Consider the following 17,517-nt stretch of genomic DNA (forward strand, 5'->3'; position numbering starts at 1 on the left):
GGCAAAATTTGTTCTCAATCTGAGGTTGACAGAGTAAGAACTTGCCCAAACTCACCCAGGTGGGGTTTTCCAAGGCTTGAGGGGGGATTCAAACCAGAGGTCTAATCAAACAACGCGAAACCATACGCCACGGTGGCTCTCAAAAACTGGAATAAAACTTGTATGCTATTTCCTTTTCCAAGGTAAGGTTGTGGGCAGAGATTTGCAATTTCACTTTAAACTAGCTGTGGCAAACGGGATGGGTCAAAGGGGTCAATAAGAAATTTGATCATGTTTGTCCAGCAAGGGGATGAATTGTCCCTTTAAGCTGCTATATAAGAAAACAGAAAAATCTAAATTGCAACACACAAAATGTCCTATTCTGGTTTGCAACCGTGCTGGCAATTGGCCATAAATAAGTTATTATTATTATTCTGTGTTGCAACAGGAAGTTAAAGAGGTGTCTCTTTTCCACATGTCCGTTTTTAAAAAGGAGATTGTTGAAACTGTAAAAGATGAGAAGAGGGCGTTAAAAACCCATCATTTAAAGTGGAAGGAACCAAACTTTGACAGAACTTTAAGAACAAGAGAGGTAATGAGTGGTTTAAAAGTGATTGCAAAAAAAAACAGCTGTTTTGCTTTTTTTCTACCTTCAGGGTAAACCTCAGTGACAGAATCAAAAGAGGTTTTTATAGACCCATGATGGTTGAAGATGAAGGCAAATAAGGAAGTTGATTTTTCTTATAATATGAATGCATTATAAGTTGGTTCAGACAGTGAAAGAAGGAGTCCACTAGGCTTTAGACAAGAGGAAGGGGACTGGAAGGAGGGCTAGTCTACCTGTTAAGTATATTGTGTGAATTGCTGTAGAATTATCACATATTCATATGCAACAGTTTATTGGTCTTTACTTTGCTGTGCAAAAATGTGTTTATTAATTCACAACTTTTCATCTTCCCTTTGCAGAAGAAATATTAGCCATCTAGGAATCCACACAAAGCAGGCGAAGCCCCATAGGTTTGATATAATGTGCATACCTTGTGGATATTGCAAATACTTCCAGTAAAAAAAAACCACAAGGCCTTTTCTGGCAGAGTTTTGTCGATTTTTTCCTTTATTCATATTGGGTAAATCTCTCTTAATAAAACATTTGTTTATAATAGAGAATAAATTTCAACAGTAAAAAAAAAATCAATGTGTAATATGTGTAAATCTATGTAGCTTAATCTGGTGCGGGAAGGAAGGAGGCAGAGCTTCTGTCAATTTGCTTGTGAAGTCTGGTCTCAAAAATTAAATAACTGACCTAATGTGCTTCTCATAACCTTAGATTGGCAACTTTAAGCTCTTTGCTAGGACTAAAAAGCAAAAGGACAGTTACTTGGATTGTGTGAACTGAGTTGTATTTTCCTGCCTTCAGTGAGATTCTGGTATGTTGCAGGTATTCTGCCCTATGTCCAAAGGCCAGCATGCTGTAGTGGTCAGAGTAGTTGGTCTAGACAGATGCGGGTTTCAAATCCTTGCTCATCTATGAAACCCACTGGGGACATTATCATACATAGGTCCTATGTGCTTCCATCCCAACAATGGTACAACTGGTGGCATACCAGAAAAGCAAGCCCATTTGCTCATTGGTTATCACACACAGAGCACAACAAGGGGCTAAAAGCACATTAAAGTGGGTCCATGCAGATTTGGCATCAAAAGGAGACAACAAATCCTCATTGACAGCTAGAAATGCTTGTTCTGAGCATGCTCAAAACTGTCACTTCCACAAGTGCCCTCCTACATGCTCCAGGGAGGGGAGGGATAGGGGGCTATCCTCTTTGCCACAGAAGCCACAAAAGGAGTTTCCCTTTGCAAATTCCAAAGCCACACACGCACGCACGCATGCACAGGGTCCATAAGCCTGCCTGATCCAAGGGCATGTCCTCCATTTCTCCCTCCTGTCCAGGAGGACTTCCAAAATGCCCTCTCTCTGCCTTCTCCAGCCAGCACATTTCCATAATTAGAGGAGGAAGCAGCCGGGGAGCCTAAGAGGGGAGTTGTGGTGTGTGTGTCTCTTCCATTAAGGGATAGAGGATTCTCCCTCTTTGGCAGAGAAGGCACCCTGGGAAACAAAGTCATCTAGGCTTGCTTTCCACACGATTGCATGACATGAAGGAGTCAATTGCAAGCAAAATAGAAACGTTAAATCCGTAGTTTTGTGAATTTATTATTTCCTGATTGACCTCACATTCTCCCTCCAATCTTTCTGATTGCCTGCAGCGTCACTTGAAAGCAGCTGCAAATTGTCCCTAAACCCTGGGTGATCTTACATTGGTCCCACTTTAAACTTTCAATTTTTGCCCTGTGTGATACATCCCCAGGCATGGGCCAAGCTCTGGGTCACCACAAACTACGATCCCCAGAATTCCATAACATCAAATTCCATGGCAATTAAAGTGGTCGTCAAACTGGATTGTTTCTGCAGTGTGGATGCAGCCCTAGCCTGGCACGGGAAAGCCTTTTAAAAAAATACTTACAGAAGATATGAAATTTTCAAAAAATATATAAATCCCAAAAATGCAAAGTTTGATTTTCCATTTTATATAAAGGACCCCATTTTACTATGCTACTGTATTTCATGGGACTTGAGATCTACAATTTTGGTATCCATGGCAGGTCTTGACTGGAACCAAACCCCAGCAGATACAAAAGGCCCACTGTATGCAGATGATATTTAAAAATTACCTCCCTCTCCCAGAATGCGGAAGTCATTTGTTTTTTGTGTGCCTTCAGGTCATTTCAAATTTGGCTGCCGCTGGCCCTAAGGCAAACTTTTTGGAACTCAAAGTGTGTGATTCACGCAACATCACCCAATGTGTTTCCATGGGCGAGTAGGGAATCAAACTCTGGTTGCAGAGTCATAGTCTAACACTCCAAACCACTATACCATGATGACTCCATACATACATATAGACAAAGAGGAAAGAGGGAAGGTTTGTTTGATATAATATATACACTACATATGTCCTGTAGTATAGTATACCGGTATATATGTGCCTGAACCTACTAAACTGTTTGAAGAGGTGGGAGCATGGAGTATGACACTTGCTGTTGTTGTTGCCTTCAAGTCATTTCTGAGGGTTTTTTTCTTGGCAAGAGAGGGTGTGGTTTGCCCAGGACCATTCAACAGGTTTCCCAGCCAGTGGTGATTCGAACCCTGGTATCCACAGTCTTAGGTTGCACCTACACTGTAGAAATTGATGCCAATTCCTTCCTCTAATTACATCGTACTATCTATAAATATATCCTTTTATTGTTATTGTTTGTGCCGAACCTAAGACAAACCTATATAGGGCTTTCTTGCAGGTTTCATATTGAAGGCATGTTGCCATTGCCTTTCTTGAGGCCGAGAGAATGTGACTTGCCTAAGGTCTGGGAGGAGTGAAAAGGCAGGGCCAACTCCATCATGGGCTAGCCAGAGCAAGAAAAGGGCCCTCCCTCTACTCCATCTGGCTTCGTCCAGGCCTCAGAGGGACAGAAGAACCACTGGACTTGATCCCCTTCCCCACCACCATTCCCCTCTCACTTTTTGGGCCATGTCTTTTTAGATTGGTAAGCCTGAGGGCAGGGAAAAGAATAACTCTCTGTAAGCCGATCTAGAGCGTTTAGGGCTGAAGAGCAGGGTATACATACAGTAAACAAATAAATAATAAGTCAGTCGAGTCTTGTACTCAAGCAAGGATTCGAAACTAGAATAAAGAGTATAGTCCAACACTCAACCAGTACACCATGCTGGCTTTCTAGTGCCTTTATACCACCCTTTGAACCATGATTCCACACTTTGGTATTCAGTCCTGTTTTGTGGACTTCAGTTCCCAGAAGGCCCCAGCCAACTTGGCCACAGCCAGGAATTCTGGGAGTGAAGTCCTAGAGTAAGAAGGAGAAGCCCTCCCTCCAGACCATCTGCTGTTGATCCAGGCCTCAGAAGGAGAGAAGATATTGGACTTGGTCCTCTTCTTCCTCACTGCCATTCCCTTCTCCTTTTGGATCATGTCTTTTCTAGATTGCCTAATGGCAGGGAAACATCTAATTAATAGAATCATAGAACCATAGAGTTGGAAGAGACGCAAGGGCCATCCATCCAACCCCATTCTGCCATGCAGGAAATCCAAATCAAAGCATCCCCAACAGATGGCATCCAGCCTCTGTTTAAAGACCTAGCCGCTCTGAGAGCCTTTTTGCCTGAAATTAAGTGAGGCTGCATCCACAGGAGGAAATAATGCGGTTTTGACACCGCTTTAACTCTGTGGCTCAATGCTGGGAATTTGGTAGTTTTGTGGGTCAGTAGGCCTTCTCTGTTCGGAGTCTATAGCAAACTTCAATTCCCCCCAAACTACAAAAGAACCAGAAACATTTTATTTGTAGTTTTATTTTATTTTAATTGAGGTAGGGGAGGGTTGGGATTGGAGGGAATAGTTTGATAACTTGTTTGTATAAATTGTATTTGATTTCTGTTGTTACCTGCCTCGTATTCTCCAGAAGAGGCAGGATTACAAATAAATTGTTTGTTGTTGTGGTGTTATATAATATTAGAACTCCCAGGACTTTGTGTACTGAGTTATATACTTTGAAATAATTAATTTAATAAATAAATAAACTTACTTATGTGGTTAAATAAAACTATTGATAATAAAGTAATTGTATATCATAAATCTTTATGGAAAAATAGTGTAAAAGTGTAAAAAAAATAAGGTGTAAAAAACCCCAAACAAACTACATTTCCCAGAATTTCCCTAGCATTGAGCCGTTAAGCAGTTAAATAAGGTTTCAAACTGGATTAATTTCTGCAGTGTTTTGGGCCCAAGTCGTGAAGGCCAGTGTTTGGGCATCACGGCTTTAAACAGTATTTAAGTATTATTATTATTATTATTATTATTGAACTACATTTCCCATCATTCCCCAGTCAGTCAAGCCAATGGCGGGGTTCATGGGCGTTTGCAGTCCCTATGTAGCCTCAAATATAAAACCGGAAGTCGGAGGTTTGACACTCTATTCCTGGTCTATCTCTATGGTTAGTCCTCACACGCACAACTGGCTGCCTCAAAATATAAACCGGAAGTCGGAGGTTTGACACTCTAGTCCTGATCTATCTCTATGGTTAGTCCTCACGCGCACAACTGGGCTGCCTCAAATATAAACCGGAACCGAGTGTGACACTCTAGTCCTTGTCTATCTCTATGGTTGGTCATTGCATTCACTATACTGTATAGCTGGTAACCTCAAAATATAACGGAAGACAGAAATGTGACATCTAGCTCTCTGCTATGGTTTATCTTACATCTCTATGGTTATCCTTAACAGCTGGCCGCTCAAAAGATACACCGGAAGTGGCAGGTGTGAACTCTAGCCCTACGTCGATCTCTATGGTTGCTCCTCCTCCCCGAAGGAGGAAGAGGGTGCAACAACGCCCCTTCTGTTTCTGTTGCAATCGGCGATCGATTGGCCGAGCGTGGCCTCGTTTTCCGTCACCCCCCCGCGATGTGTGCTCTGTCACGGTGGTGTTTGGGAGCCGGTGCGTGGAGAAGAGGGAAGCAGCCATGAAGCAGGAGGCGGCTCTCGGCGCGGGCCGGTATCGGAGAAGCCACCCCCGCAAGCGGAGCCCCCTCAGCCACCCCAGCCGCCTGCCGATGTCGAGATGCCCGAGGAAGGACGGCGTCGACTACGGCTGAGCCCCGCCTCGGCCGAGAAGTCGCCAGCGCGAGCTAGTACGGCCGTCACGCTCGAAGGTGAGGAAGGGATGGAATGTTCCACGCACTGAAGAGGGGAGTGAGGGGCGTGGCTAGAGCCCCTCCAAGGGACCCCTCGTAGTGTGGCCCGGTGAGGGCGTGGCTATGGAACGTTCCTGAGAGCTCCTATTGGACAGATATAAGAGGCGCGGGGGGGAAGCGCGGGGATCTGGGTTTTAGGGGCGGGCTAAGCATCCCTTTATTTATTGTGTTTTCTATGCCGCCTTTTCTCCCCAAAGGGACCCAAGGCGGCTCACAATATAAAAAACACATTAAAGCAAAATATATTATATATATAATATATTATTGTTATATTATTATAGTGTTACAATGGAGATGTGAGTGTTATGTTGGCATATTTCATACATATTTAACAGATCATTAATTTATATAGTGTGCATCTATAATCTAGATATAGATTATATATATACACACAAACTCATCCCTCCATATTTGATGAATATGTGCCTCTCTAGGAACCTCTAGGTCTCCAGTGCAACTCTATGGTCAACTTTAACTGAAAGGTGCACTGGAGGACCTAGAGATCCCTAGAGAGGTGCCCTCAGGTGAAATCATGGGGTGTTTTTATGATTTGCTTCCCCCCCCCCCTTTTTCCACAAGGGGTCTTGTGCCCCTAACCCTAGCGAATATGGAGGTTTCCTGATGATAGGGTAGTGGGAGGTCTCATGGGGCCGCCATAAGATGAAGTCACTAGGAGGCAGTTAACAACAAGAACACAACATTGCTGTGAGGGAGATGGTTACTACAATGAAGCTGGGAGGAAAGCATCAGGGGGGCAGAAGAACTCCATGATAGGTTTGGCTGAGGTTCGCCGTAAATCAGAAATGACTTGGAGCACGCAGCAAACAGCAAAGTAAGAAGGCATGTGTGAGGCTATGCCACCTTTTTTCCATAGTAAGAAAAAAATATGAACAGTGATAGGAACCATAGTGTGGCTACAAGTTGGAAGTTGACTCTGGAGTGTCATCTGAGCCCCCACATGCTCTGCACAATTCTGGGAACAAGGCAAGCGATAGCGGCGCAAGTGTCATCTGATCTTTGGCCAGAGGGCACCCAGGTTCAAAGTGCTGGACCGTGAAACTAAAGTGGGGAAGGACTACGTGTTAAAGGTGCAATGGACAAACTGGTGCAGGACTTGATATGTTCCAGGAAATGCAGGAACCGGAGGAAGCCTTCTTCACTGCCATGGCTCTTCCCTGAGGAAGAAGCAATGCAGCGGAAGAGAAGAAGGGGCAAGTGCCCCCCTCTGTCTTCGTCTCCACACAGCAAAAACAGCAGCACCATTTTTTTAAAAGACAGCACACATGCCACAGAGAGTGTTATTGGAAGAACACTAGTGGTATGAATGAACCCTTATCAGGAGGGAGTTCAGCAGATCACCTGTCAGCTTATGACAAATCCATGTATTTCATAGGATACTATTAGCTAGCAGTTAACCGTTGCCTTCATCTGAATATAGCATGAGCATCTGGTATTCTTGTTGGGTCCTCCATCTTAGTACTAATCAGGCCTGAGCTTGCTTAGCTTCCAAAATCCGGCAATGTAATATCTGCAGGGTGTTATTAACCACTCTGCATAGTTTACAATCTAGAAGAGTGATTTCCTGACAGTGGTGTGTTGCCAAGCTCTGAAGAGCACTGGCTTCCATTTTTGTGTAGTCTTCGTTTTTTAAAGAAGACTACAAAAATACGGTCTGTCGGGATCTTTATATATATGGAGTTGGGGAGAGGGAACAAAAGCCTTTAAGACTGGTTTTTATTTTTGCATGAGCTTTTATAGGTGTAAACACACTTCTTCTGATGCAGTAAAAAAAAATTCAACAGGCGGGTGCATATATAGAAAAATGCTACTCGTGGAGTATAAAAACATCACAAGGCCACTCCAGAAAACGGGAGATATATTAAATGGAGAAGTAATTTAAGTATGATTGTTAAAGATGGAAAAAAATTTCCTATAGATTAGTCAGCTACTTGAGATCCAGAAATACTGTAATGTTTTAGACAAGCCCATTCCTTTTGGTGGGCATTTTGATTACTGTTCAACTCCTCTGCATGAATATCCAAAATCATGTTTAGTTACATGTACCATGCAGTATTATAAAGCAATAACTAACTACCCTCTCCTGAATTTTTACTCAGTCCACTAACAAAACTGACTGACTCACAAGCAAGTATTGAAAAAATAATGCACTATTCATCTCCTAAGAGTACAACCTAAGATTATTATTATATTGTTATTACTTATTAATATCCTGCCTTTTCCAGCCCTGGGACACAAGACGCTTACAGAAATTAAAACAGATACAGATAAAAGCTCACATAAGTAAAAACATACAGATGATGAACTATAAGTCAGCTATGGTAGAATTAAAAGAAATTTAAAATATATATGTTAAAAAGTGAGAAATGCAGATAATGCAGGCCACACATGTTTAAAACCCTTTCTCCACAAACAGTCAGTTGAAAAAAAGTTTTCAGTGCTACGGAAGGATGTAATGGAGGCAGATGTAACCTCTGTGGGAAAGTTTTCCTAATATCCTTCAAGCTAACCAGAAACATTTCTGATTTGTCTGAATAAATGTGGTTTGTTTGCCCTCATGCGTGTCCACTACTGATTACAAGCTCCAGAACTGAAATAGCTTCTTTTATTTAGGTAAAAGGAGTAATAGCATTAAAGAGTATTAAAATGATGACCAACTGACTGGTGGTATTTAGGTGATCTTGAATGTACATCCTGAAAAAAACTTGGAAAATTACAGTCTTTATTACAGTAATGCTTTTAAGAGGTTATCAAAGTCTGCTTCTTATATGAGACATAAACTACTTGTATTATTGATGTTGTATGATACCATAAAAATGTTAATTGGGATGCTGAAAAAATTGCTTTTGCTCAGAGAGGTTTGAGAGATTGTTTTTGAAGTCCCAAGGTTTCCTGTATAAGGTTTGTGTAAATCAGGGTGGGCTTAGTTTGTTTTGGTTTGAGATTTTTGTTCAGGCTGGTGTACAAAATGCTTAGTTGCCCCAGCCAGTGGTGGACACATTGATGACCACACAGTATTGCTTAACCTGTTTTCTTCTGTAGTAAATTGTCTTTTCCTTTTGGGCCATTGCAGACATCAAGGAACACGTGAGCAGCTGGAAAAGCTGTATCTGGGAAGAACCTCGCTATGTCCTGGTGCCCTGAGAGCTTTGCCATCCACTTCCCGCCGCCTCAACCCCAATGTGCTCCAGAAGGCCATCAATTGGCTTTTTCACATCTAACATGCTGTACGGGATTTCCTCCTCCAGCTTTCTGGAAGAGCAAGTCCAATAGGGATTTACAGGGCCGCAGAGAAATCTCACAGAGGCTGGCTAAATGTTTCAGGAATACTTCTTTTGCTCTGTAGGGATGCTCCTTGGGGACACTATTAAGCCTTTTGGGATGGCAGCATTGCCCTATTTTGTCATATTGCCCATATTATATGTTATGAAGTGTGGATTGTAATAGGCGGGCAGCATATGGTTTTTTAGGGCCTGAATGTGAAGCCTTATTTAGATTCTGGTAAGAAGTGCTAGAACTAGAAATCGGAGAGAGAGATGGATAAACAACTTCTCATTAACCTGAACACGTTCTCCTACTTTTTTTAGGCCTATGGACACAGAAGCTGCTTGCAGTTCCGGCCCGCACAGGCAAAGCAGCTTCAATCCTCTCCTGCCAGAGGTAGAAGCCTATCTCCAGCTACTCCTGGTCATCTATCTGATGAATAGCAAACGCTATCAGAGGTAATGCATCATTCTCCCCATGAGTCTCTGCTCCCAGTTGATAACATAGTCTGTTTGCAGACAATATAAACTTATGTCTGAAGTATGTTCAGGGCCAGACCATCGTCTCCAGTGGGTGAGGGCAGTAGAAAACTCACTCAAGTCCATCTGCTTCAGTGAGCTAGTTTGAGCTCCCTTGAGCAAAATTTCCTCTATGTCTCATTGAGTAATTTATGGCAGCTTGGCTTGCTGCTCAAAAGACAGTTTGCGAGGGCCCATAAGGGTAAACTAAGATGCTTTGTGCAGACTAGACAGGAAGTACAAGAGATCAATATGTGAATATGTTTATGATCATACATGTCAGCACTTACAAATACGTAGCATGAAATGTTTCTCCTCCCCCTAGGCACAAAAGGTTTCAGATGATCTGATGCAAAAGACAAGTCCTCAAAAAACGTCGAGCCCTTGATCTGGTGGTGGCAAAGTGTTTACTACTACCATGCACGCATCTATGATTCTTGAACAAGCTAGATGTGGGAGGAGGTAGGTCTGGAACATCCAGATGTTGCCATAATCTTTTTTCTGCAGTAGTATTTTTCCAAGCCTTCGCTGACACAGCCTCTTCTCATTCCTTCGCTTTTCAAGTTTCCTTCATGCCCGCTTAAGGACGGCAACGCTCCGCCATGATGCAGATGGACAGGCTACCCTCCTGAATCTGCTGCTGAGGAATACCTTCACTATGACCTCTATGACCAGGCAGAAAAGCTGGTCTCCAAGTCAGTGTTTCCTGAGCAAGCAAAACAATAATGAATGGGCCAGGTACCTCTATTACACAGGTGAGAGGAGAGCTTGACTCCTTGAAATCCCAGATATCCTGGGTCAAATATATGCAGAGCCCATATACCCAAGCCCTGCATATTTCTGCCACTTATCAGCTTTTATCCAAGAAATTAAATACAGTGGACCCTCTACATTCACTGGGGTTAGGTTCACAAGATCCCCATGAAAATGGAAAAATCACAAATTAAAAAAAAAACATTTTTGTTTTAAAGAAACACCTTCCTAGGAAACCTCTAGGTCCTCCAGCTCAACTCTGTGGTCAACATCTGCTGGAGTTTGATTTATAGAATTGTGCTGGAGGAGCTACAGTTCCAGAAAAGTGAATCTCTTAATTCCTGCAGCATAGCTTCTGGTGAAAGTTGGCCATAGAGTCACATTGACAGACATAGAAATTTCTAGAGAGAACATATTAATCAAATCCATGAAATATTGAAATCCACAAAAGTCAAACCCGCAATGTGGATGGCTAACTGTTACCGCTTTCAAAATAACTTAGGCACATTACTCATTAATTTGCTGAATTTTGCTCACCTGCTAGCCAAAACAAAGGAGCAGTGTTTCTATGAGAAGCGTTTCCAGAACAGATTATGTCCTGCTTAGATTTTTGAGATAGTGCACCCATTGCCTGTGTATTATTAAAGTTACTTTGTAGCCCTAAGTTGAGTCAAAACATAGTTTTTAAGTTTTTCATGATACCAATTCCACACTTAGTAATGAATGGTCACTTGTTACTGCTAACACAGACATCCAATCTATGCAGCTCTCAGATACCCTTTGGTTTAAGCTTAACTTAATCAAGGTTTTGACAGTGGAAGAGTAGCTTGAAGATGTTGCTTTCCAACATCTTTAGACTAGGATTGGTAGAAACATCTGGCCTGCCCGTCCCTTCCTTTGTGTTAATTATTGCAGAGATTTCTTGCAAATGCTGTTGGTTTAAAGTGCACATTGTGCTTTTCCTTCACATGAGGGATTGAAAGAAATCACAGCACTGAAAATTAAAACAGCAAAATGTACACTACAAATTGAAACATGTAGGCAACACCTTGCTTCATTTGTTACTTGAAGAGCAAGCTACTTAGAAACCTATACATTGAGACCAGTGTTAATTATCACTTTAGCAGTGTATATATTGGACTGATAATCTCAAGTATTCCAAGGAATGTGTGGAAAGGCTTCCATTCTCACTTAGTTATCTAGGGCATAGTACAGTTGTAAAGGGAATAAAGTTAATAAGTGAGAGATATTAAAAAGGAACATAAGAAAATAGATGTTTTGACTTCTTACCATTTCATGTGTTTTGTTTGTTTTTAACTCAGGATACAATAACATGCATGATGAGGAGGGTGAGAGAATTTTAGTTCAGCTGGAGCAATAAAGGACGCTGAGCCGGACAGTCCATGTTGCTAGTTTATGAGCTAGGCTTGGGCTTGCAAAAATAAGCTCCCATGAGATAATGTCTTTATGTACCCTAGATAAAGCATGTTTTAAGAGATGCGGTTAGAATGTCATGTGCTCAGCGCTTGAAAACATTACTGTTTTAGATTCTAACTCTCAGGATCCCTCAACTACCCTGGCAGCACCTGTGCTAAATGGGGATTATGGGAGTTACCCAAGTTCCATATGCACTGATATAGTGCACATGTCACATAGACAGAGATTAACAGGATCAGATTGGGGTGGCATGAGCCAAAGTGACAACTGTTTAAAACATTTGCCCAATTTACTATTCTTGAGAAACCTAGGCTGCATCACACTGCAGAAATTATCCAGTTTGACACCACTTTAAAATACCATGGTTAAGTACTACGAAATTCTAGGATTTTGTGAGACATTTAACTTTCTCTGTCAGAGAGCTCAGATGCCACCACAAAACTACAGATTCCAGCTGGCATTGGAATATTATTATTAATTATTATTATTATTATTATTATTATTATTATTATTATATTATTATTATTTATTATTATTATTAACCTTTATTTATAAAGCGCTGTATTTACACAGCGCTGTCGTACAATATTTTAGTTACGGTTCCCTGCCCTCAGGCTTACAATCTAAGAAGACACGACACCAAAAGGAGAAGGGAGTGTGGTGGGAATGGGATCAGGTCCAGCAGTTCTTCTCCACCTCCGAGGCCTGGACCAAGGCAGATGGACTAGAGGAAGGGTTTGGCTTCTTAATGGTATACAAAATGATACAAAATCCATTTGGGGGAAACTCAAGCAGCATTAATATATTCCTCTACCTTAGTCCTTCCTAATGCTGAGCTCCTCTTCCCTTATAGGTCGCATCAAGGCCATCCAGTTGGATATTCTGAAGCCCGGAGGACCATGACGAACGCCCTACGGAAAGCACCACAGCACACAGCTGTTGGCTTTAAACAGACAGTGAGTAAAGTTGGGTCCTCCAGGTGGCGCTGTGGGCTTACAGTTAGGGAAGAGCTACATCTGTCATTCGCACATACTGAACATCAGTCGTCATGTTGTTGTGGAAGGAGAAATTAATCTGTTGTATCTGTGCTCTAGGTCCATAAGCTGCTGATTGTGGTGAACTGCTATTAGGTGAGATCCCAGACAGACTTCAGTTTCGGCAGCCATCTCTTAAAAGATCCCTCATGCCCTACTTTCTCTTGACACGGGTAGTAATCAACTGTGCTTTACTTAACAGTATGATGAAAACAATGGCAGTTTACACTGAACTGCAATACAGTATATAGAGGATCTTTAATAATAAAAATTCATATATGTTTTGGATCCTTGTTAGCACAGTCCCTTTGAAATTCTGTTCATTTGTACTATACTCGTTTTACAAACAGTAATTTTATTTGGAAGGTGTTCTAAATGTCGTGGCTTAATTGTGGTATAGGAGGTGAAAACTTAAACAGCTAGTCTCAATAGAGTAGACCCATTGAAGCAATCAATTCTGTGTAAGTGCTAACTGCTAACTTACTGTTTAGTTGTTAATTCAGTGTGGTTACTCTACTTAGGACTTAGCAATTGGATGTAGCCCCAAAGTATACACTATTTTTAATGTACAAAACCCTTGGGGAACACAGACAGAGCAGTGATGTATATTTATTCATCTATTTGTACATAATTCTCCAGACACCACCAGTAAAACAAATAGATAGAGACAATCTACACGCAGAGTCACCCTGTCCTGGCATCTAAATATACGAGAGAGGATTTGCTTGGGCTCACAACAGACAGAGTTCTTTCAGAGGTGCTTTAGCTGTGTATTCTGAATGGAGAGTTCAACTAGCTGGCAACAGGTAGTGATGTTTTGCCATTTCCAGTTTTCTTCCACTGTTTTTGGTATCTTGGTATTCAGCAGACAAAAATAAGCCCCAAGAACTGCTGCAGTTGCCCATCCTTGTTTTTATGAACTAGTATAGGAAATTTCTAGGTGTTCAAATTACCATTTCTGAAAAGTTTGATGAGCAAGAATTCAGATACAGCTATTATCCTTTTCAAACGTTTTTCATGCTTTAGCATGGTTTGGAAAATGTATGACACCATTGTATGTCATGCTTGAAAAAGAATTGATATAAACATTGACATGTCCTGATTTTTTAAGCAAAACCTCTTTCATACTTTGTAGACCCATGATTGGGTACCTTGGATACTTATCCCACTTGTAATATATCAGTTCTCAAAGGCTTTTCATGGCTATAATCACATAATAAAAAATACTGACATGTAACATGCTGCCTTGAACTTAAGAGAATGTGGGGTATGAATGCATAATACAAGATGCTATAGTAGGCAATTAAATGCATTACAGTGGTACCCGGGTTCGAATTTAATTGTTCCCGCGGTTGACCGAAAAGGCTTTCCAGCGCTGAACCGGCTTTTAATTTCGTGCAAACCGAAACACACGAAAAAATTTGTAACCAAAAATTTCGTTCCCGAACAGTTTTTTCCAGCTAACTTTTGTACCCCGGAAATTTCGTAACGCGATCAATTCGTACCCGGGTACCACTGTTGTGGTTTATCTGAAGAAGCTTAAAGGGAATTTATAGTAAGTTTTGTTTGCATCAGTAAAGATGTGGCTTTTGGCAGTATGAAAGCTGTATATCATAACCATATATCTTACTTGTATCAGCAAAGATAGGAATATTATAGTATAGAAAATGGAGTTAGAACTTGCATGCTATGATTTAAGTGTGTATGCACAAGCCCCAGACCTCTTCACCTCTATATTTCTTGCATCCTTGTGTGTTCTCCCAGCTGTTCGGACAGGAAACCTGGCAAAGTTTAACCAGTCCTTGATCAGTTTAGTGTAAGTTCCAGGCAGATGGAACTTACACCCTCATCATTCGCCTGAGGCACAATGTGATCAAGACAGGTGAGAGGCACTTGACCCCCTTTGCCCCACAACCCAGCTCCTCAGTTTAATCCCATCCCATGGCGCATGTGGTTTGGGTTTAGAATGTGCTTAAAAATTGAGCCATATTTTCTGTTTCTTAGCCTCCATTAAGTGTGCCCTTTGTGTTTCTCTTTCTCTCTCCTGGGACCTCTCCATGGGGGATGTGATAGCAAGTAGCTCCCTTCTCCAGCAAATGCTGCACTTAAACAGAATGAAAGAAAAAGAAATCATAGGCTTCTGATGGATGTCCTTTGTACTCTCTTTGGGCTGTCTTCTTGTCCTTCATGTAGGTGTTCGCATGATCAGCCTTTCCTACTCAAGGATCTCCTTGGCTGACATAGCACAGAAGTTGCAGCTGGATAGCCCAGAGGATGCTGAATTCATTGTTGCCAAGGTGGGTGACTGCAGAGTTGGACTGAACGAGGATTGCCACTCATAGGCAGGATACAGACTGCCCAAAAAGGGTGATCTCCCACCGCCCTGGTTTGTTCTGTGAGGGAGCCGCAGTTGACAAACCGCACGACTCCATCATGGAGCAAAAAGAACCCGCAAAAAGTGGGTTCTTCTTGTGGTGCCTTTTTGACGCTGCAAGGCGCCAGTGGCACATCCGTCACGTCAAAATGGCGGTGCCCGTATGTACAGGCCGCCGCCATTTTGACACCCTCGTCACGTGCGAGGGGCAAGTCGTGTCTGGAAGTGCCGCCGCTCGCACATAACGACGGCACCCTGTAGAGCCCATCTGTACAGTGCCGTACTCTCATTTTGCCAGGCTAATCAATTTCCATTGCCAGCTGTGTCTTTAATGCTCTGTCTCTCAAGAGAGTTTACCCTTGTGTATTTCACAAGACCTGTAAACTGTTGGGATTTTGGCCTTTGTTATCCATATCACTGTGTTGTTTCTGCCTCTATTTTTCTGAAACAGGATATCCAAACACTAAATACATAAAGAGGAAGTTTTTGAGGTGCTCTACACAGAACAGGCCATAGTCTTACTGCTGTTCTGTCACCCTACCTTAGCGATAGAGAACTACCCCACCCCACTTGCACATCAAACTAAAAACTACAGAGGCCATTGTGTGTATTTTTAAATATATGTATATGTGGTATCATAGTAAATGGCTCTCAGCACGCACACTACCTAAATCTATAACTACATACCAAGAGTGGGATAGGCTCTTGAGGAGACATGAGCCTGACAACCTTTCTCTAGAAATTAATCTCTTAGGCTTTCTGCCAAAGCTATATGGCTTTTTTACTCTCTGGATATTGTTGTTGAAAGATAATTGACTCTGTGCTTGTCTCTGCTTCTCAGGCCATTCGGGATGGTGTGATTGAAGCCAGCATCAACCATGAGAAGGGTTACATCCAGTCCAAGGAGATGACAGACATCTACTCAACACGGGAACCCCAGCTGGCCTTCCACCAACGTATCTCCTTCTGCCTTGATATTCACAATATGTCTGTCAAGGTAAAGGAATGAGTGTACATTGGTATCTCATGGGGCAGATAGAATAAAGGGAGCATCAGGGATAATGGGAATGCAGTTTCTGTACATTTGCTTCAGGAAATGCAGTTGAGTAGGTATCAAGAGGTTTTGATGTGGGATAGTACCTGAATTATAGACTCAGAAATCCTGAGTTTGAATCTCACAGCTAGAGGCATGCCACTTTCTTTCTCATCATCAGCTCAATCTGTAGTGTGGGGCTAAATGAGAGTTACATTGAGATATGCAAAGTCCTTTGAACACCTTAAAGCACGATATACATGTTGCATGTTTATTATTACAAAAGGTCTGGTTGAACTGAGGTGCCTCAGCTTTGGGAAGGCTATATGAACTAAGTGGCTACAGAAAGGAGTCCTGGGAGATTGGATTTAAGGATCTGATTCCGTAAGAGCCCAAAGACATAGTAGGGAATGATGTATGGCGATTGTCAGCCTGCTCAAGCCAAAGAACATAGGCACCATATCTGTAAAACTCCTATTGTACCTTTCAGAGCTTGGAAATACTGCTTTTTTGAAATACAGTGCCCCAAACCTCCCAGCCAGTACCACCAGTAAGCATGGTGGCTAGGGAATTTTGCAGCTTGAATTCCAAAAAGTAACTTCCAAAATCAGGTACCTCTAAATGTTGAAGACCTCCCTGGCTAGACTTCTGCTCTGAGGCTTGTTTAGGAGACTGGCTTCCAGTTCATTTTGTTTATTTTCTTTAATTCCCTCTTTTTTCAGGCTATGAGGTTCCCTCCGAAGTCTTATAACAAGGACCTGGAGTCTGCAGAGGTAAGGTTCCCCTGGTGACTGCTCAAGAAACTACTTTGGATATGGTCCAGATTTGCACTAAGCTGTGGCTCTTAAGACATTGTTTCTTAACAAGTGCTGAGCCTATCATGGACCAGCAGTCCTGTGCATCTCCCTCCCATCACCATTAACTTCTGTAACATTTGGTGCTAGTGGCTTCCTGTATTCCTGTCTGTGTTAATTTAAGATGCTACACAAGCCAGAATGGCAGGTTTGAGGAGAGGATGGTGAGCCAGCCCAACAGTTTTATTGAACGATAGGGCATTGATTAGACCTATTAAAATCAATGGCACTACAGTTAACTGTGGCTAATCTTTCTCATTCATTTCGACAGGTTTACTGTGTGTCACTAAGGTCCAAAATGCACTGCCGAAATAATCCAGTTTGAGACTGCTTTAACTGCCCTGGCTCAGTGCTAGGGAATCCAAGGGACTATAGTTTATTGTGACACCAGAGCTCTCTGACAGAGATTAAATACCTCACAAAACTACACTTCCCAGAAT

General features: G+C 42.1%; 2 protein-coding genes across 2 annotated transcripts in view; both read left to right on the plus strand.

The window, feature by feature from the left end:
- Positions 1–17,517, plus strand: part of RARA (retinoic acid receptor alpha) — a 938,446-nt gene that overhangs the window by 53,521 nt on the left and 867,408 nt on the right. The gene's annotated exons all lie outside the window — the stretch shown is intronic.
- The window catches only part of PSMD3 (proteasome 26S subunit, non-ATPase 3), a 45,413-nt gene that overhangs the window by 26,438 nt on the left and 1,458 nt on the right, over positions 1–17,517 (plus strand). Inside the window, 22 exon segments of the mRNA XM_042473629.1 lie at positions 5,411–5,750; positions 8,884–8,943; positions 8,946–9,055; positions 9,057–9,070; positions 9,398–9,532; positions 9,752–9,794; positions 9,918–9,956; positions 9,958–9,999; positions 10,001–10,022; positions 10,025–10,058; positions 10,157–10,236; positions 10,239–10,309; positions 10,311–10,347; positions 12,636–12,656; positions 12,659–12,738; positions 12,877–12,895; positions 12,898–13,002; positions 14,581–14,632; positions 14,634–14,698; positions 15,010–15,113; positions 16,032–16,187; positions 16,946–16,996. Coding sequence (XP_042329563.1) covers positions 5,411–5,750; positions 8,884–8,943; positions 8,946–9,055; positions 9,057–9,070; positions 9,398–9,532; positions 9,752–9,794; positions 9,918–9,956; positions 9,958–9,999; positions 10,001–10,022; positions 10,025–10,058; positions 10,157–10,236; positions 10,239–10,309; positions 10,311–10,347; positions 12,636–12,656; positions 12,659–12,738; positions 12,877–12,895; positions 12,898–13,002; positions 14,581–14,632; positions 14,634–14,698; positions 15,010–15,113; positions 16,032–16,187; positions 16,946–16,996 — 1,680 coding nt within the window.

This window comes from Sceloporus undulatus, chromosome 6 (genome assembly GCF_019175285.1).
Source record: "Sceloporus undulatus isolate JIND9_A2432 ecotype Alabama chromosome 6, SceUnd_v1.1, whole genome shotgun sequence".
NCBI classification, from domain to species: domain Eukaryota; kingdom Metazoa; phylum Chordata; class Lepidosauria; order Squamata; family Phrynosomatidae; genus Sceloporus; species Sceloporus undulatus.